The sequence below is a fragment of the Nicotiana sylvestris genome, chromosome 11 (assembly GCF_000393655.2).
Source record: "Nicotiana sylvestris chromosome 11, ASM39365v2, whole genome shotgun sequence".
Taxonomy (NCBI): Eukaryota; Viridiplantae; Streptophyta; class Magnoliopsida; order Solanales; family Solanaceae; genus Nicotiana; species Nicotiana sylvestris.
In genome coordinates, this window is record NC_091067.1 from 20597558 (window position 1) to 20600154 (window position 2597).

Genomic DNA, 2597 nt, shown 5'->3' on the forward strand with positions numbered 1-2597 from the left:
TTGTACCCCGAGTACCCATCTTGAAAACAGAAGTGTAACCTCCCTACCAATCTGTCTAGCATCTGATCAATGAAGGGAAGTGGGAAGTGGTCTTTCCGGGTGGCTAGATTTAAGTTTCTGTAGTCCATGCAAATTCTCCAGCCCGTAACGGTTCATGTTGAGATCATTTCATTGTTATTGTTTTTGATCAGCGTCATGCCACCCTTCTTAGGCACATATTGCACCGGGCTAACCCAGTTGTTATCACTTCTTTCTTCACCACTTCCTTCATGTTGGGGTTCAGCCTTCTTTGGTGTTTCCCGGAAGGTTTGTGTCCCTCTTCCATCAGAATCTTATGCATACAGTAGGCGGGGATGATCCCCTTAATATCTGCCATGGTCCACCCAATGGTAGTCTTACACTCCTTGAGTACCTGTAAGAATTGTTGTGCCTGCACATCTAACAAACTAGATGAGATAATAATAGGTAATGTGGAGTCAGGTCCAAGGAACTCATACCTAAGATGGGCGTGTAGTGGCTTCAATTCCAGCTTTGGCTATTCTTCAATGGATGGCTTGGCAGGAGGAGTTTCTCTATTTTCCAAGTGCAAGGGCTCAAATTCAAGAGTTCTATCCCAGAACCCTCTGCCCTCTAACGCCAATACCCATTCTGCTAGTTCTTCTCCATTCACCTCATCTAAATTCATAAGACATGCAGCAAGAGGGTCCTCAATAGTCAGCATCTCAACATCAGTTTCCACAATTAGATCCACGACATTAATAAGAGAGCAATTGGCAAATTCAGTTGGCCGCCGCATAGATTTTTGCACATTGAATGTTATATGTTCATCATTCAATCTCATCTTGAGCTCCACAGTCTCACAATCAATGAGAGCTCTCCAGTAGCTAAGAACAACCTTCCCAAAATTATGAGAATTTCTTCATCCACCTTGCAGTCTAAGATCACAAAATTTGTAGGGAACACAAATTTCCTTACCTGAATCAACACATCATCCAGGATACCTGAGGGTCTTTTTACAGTCCTGTCAGCCAGCTGCAACAACATATAGGTGGGTCTAGCTCTTCTAATCCCCAACCTCTTATAAATCGCTAGGGGCATAAGATTTATGTTAGCCCCTAAATCACAAAGTGCTTTGGCGAAAGCGAAGTTACTAATAGTGCAGGGAATTGTAAAGCTCCCTGGGTCAGATAGCTTCTCAGCAATTGGTCTAGTCACCACTACACTGCAGATCTGAGTAAAAGTCATCGTGGCCAAGTCTTGGAAATTGAATTTTGGGGACATTAAGTCCTTAATCGTTTTTTCATAACCAGGCATCTCTTTCAAAGCATCTATCAATGGAATATTTACCTGGATTTGTTTCAACATCTCCAAGAATTTCTTGTATTGCTCCTCTTTTTGGTACTTGGCCAACCTCTGAGGGAATGGTGCGGGAGGTCTCTTTTTCCCAATGATTTGGGATTGCTCTTTATCAGCTGCTACCTCAACTACTTGTTCCTGGGCTGTCTCAGCTTCTTTCTCAGTCTCAATCTAAATGTTATGTTCTTCCTGGGCAAGCTGGACTGACACCTTTGTTAGTTTCGTTGACTCATCTAGCTCAATGGGCACTGATATGAGTGTCTCATCCTGTCTGCTTTCTCGAGCCCTCTCTTGCTCCACATCCAAATCTCTGTCATTACGTAGACTCACTGCCATCAGCTGTTTTGGCCCTTGATCTTTTGGATTTATTTGGGTGTCTGCAGGTAATGTCCTATGAGGACGATTGTTTAGAGACATCGAAATCTGGCCCATCTGTACTTCAATATTCTTGAAAGCTGAATCATGTGCATCTACTCTTTCACTGATTTTTGCATTAGACCTAATAATCTGTTGTATCATTGCCTCAAGTCTAGCAAACCCATCTTCCTGTCATCCATCATGCTGCTGCTGAGGAAGATGATACCCCTGCTGCTGATTTTGATTGTTATATCCCTGTGGCCTTGGGTAAGGTGCCATATTGTTAGGAGGTCTCATACCTCCCATGTTTTCATTGTTGAACTGTGGCTGAACTGGCCTGTACGGCTGATTTTACTGGCCCCAATTCTGACCACCTTGTCTCTGGCCTCCATAATTAGACATATAATTCATGTCTTCAGGGTAGTGATGATGATCATGTTCTGCATTCCACTGGTTACCAATTGGCTGACTAATGCAAGATGTGCACAAGCCACCATTGGTAGTATCTACGATGTGTACCTACTGCTTCTGCCCTGACTCTTCCACCTTTTTGGTGAGTATACTCATCTGTGTCAATAAGGTGGCCATATTTTCAGCCATAGAGTTGGATGGATCTAAGGGCACTGAGTGGACCACTGGAGTGATAGGTGCATTCCTGGTTGTCCATCCTGAATTCTGTGCCATCTTGTCAAGTAGACTCTGGCCTTCTCTCCATGTTTTGCTAAAAAATGCTCCACCAGCAGAAGCATCAACATTACCCTTCACTCTATCTGACAATCCCATGTAAAACCACTGCCCCAATATCAGATCCGGAATACCATGGTGCGGACAAATAACCATCATCCCTTTGAATCGTTCCCATGTTTCATGCAGTGTCTCCATTG

General features: G+C 43.6%; 1 protein-coding gene across 1 annotated transcript; it reads right to left on the reverse strand.

Moving 5' to 3' along the window:
* Positions 1-535: 535 nt before the first annotated feature.
* LOC138880796 (uncharacterized) lies at positions 536-1875 on the reverse strand. The gene is made up of 3 exons (XM_070160974.1): positions 1567-1875; positions 976-1494; positions 536-895 (listed from the first exon to the last, which is right to left on the reverse strand). Exons 1-3 carry the CDS (start codon positions 1873-1875, stop codon positions 536-538), a joined length of 1188 nt encoding a protein of 395 aa, XP_070017075.1.
* Positions 1876-2597: the final 722 nt, after the last annotated feature.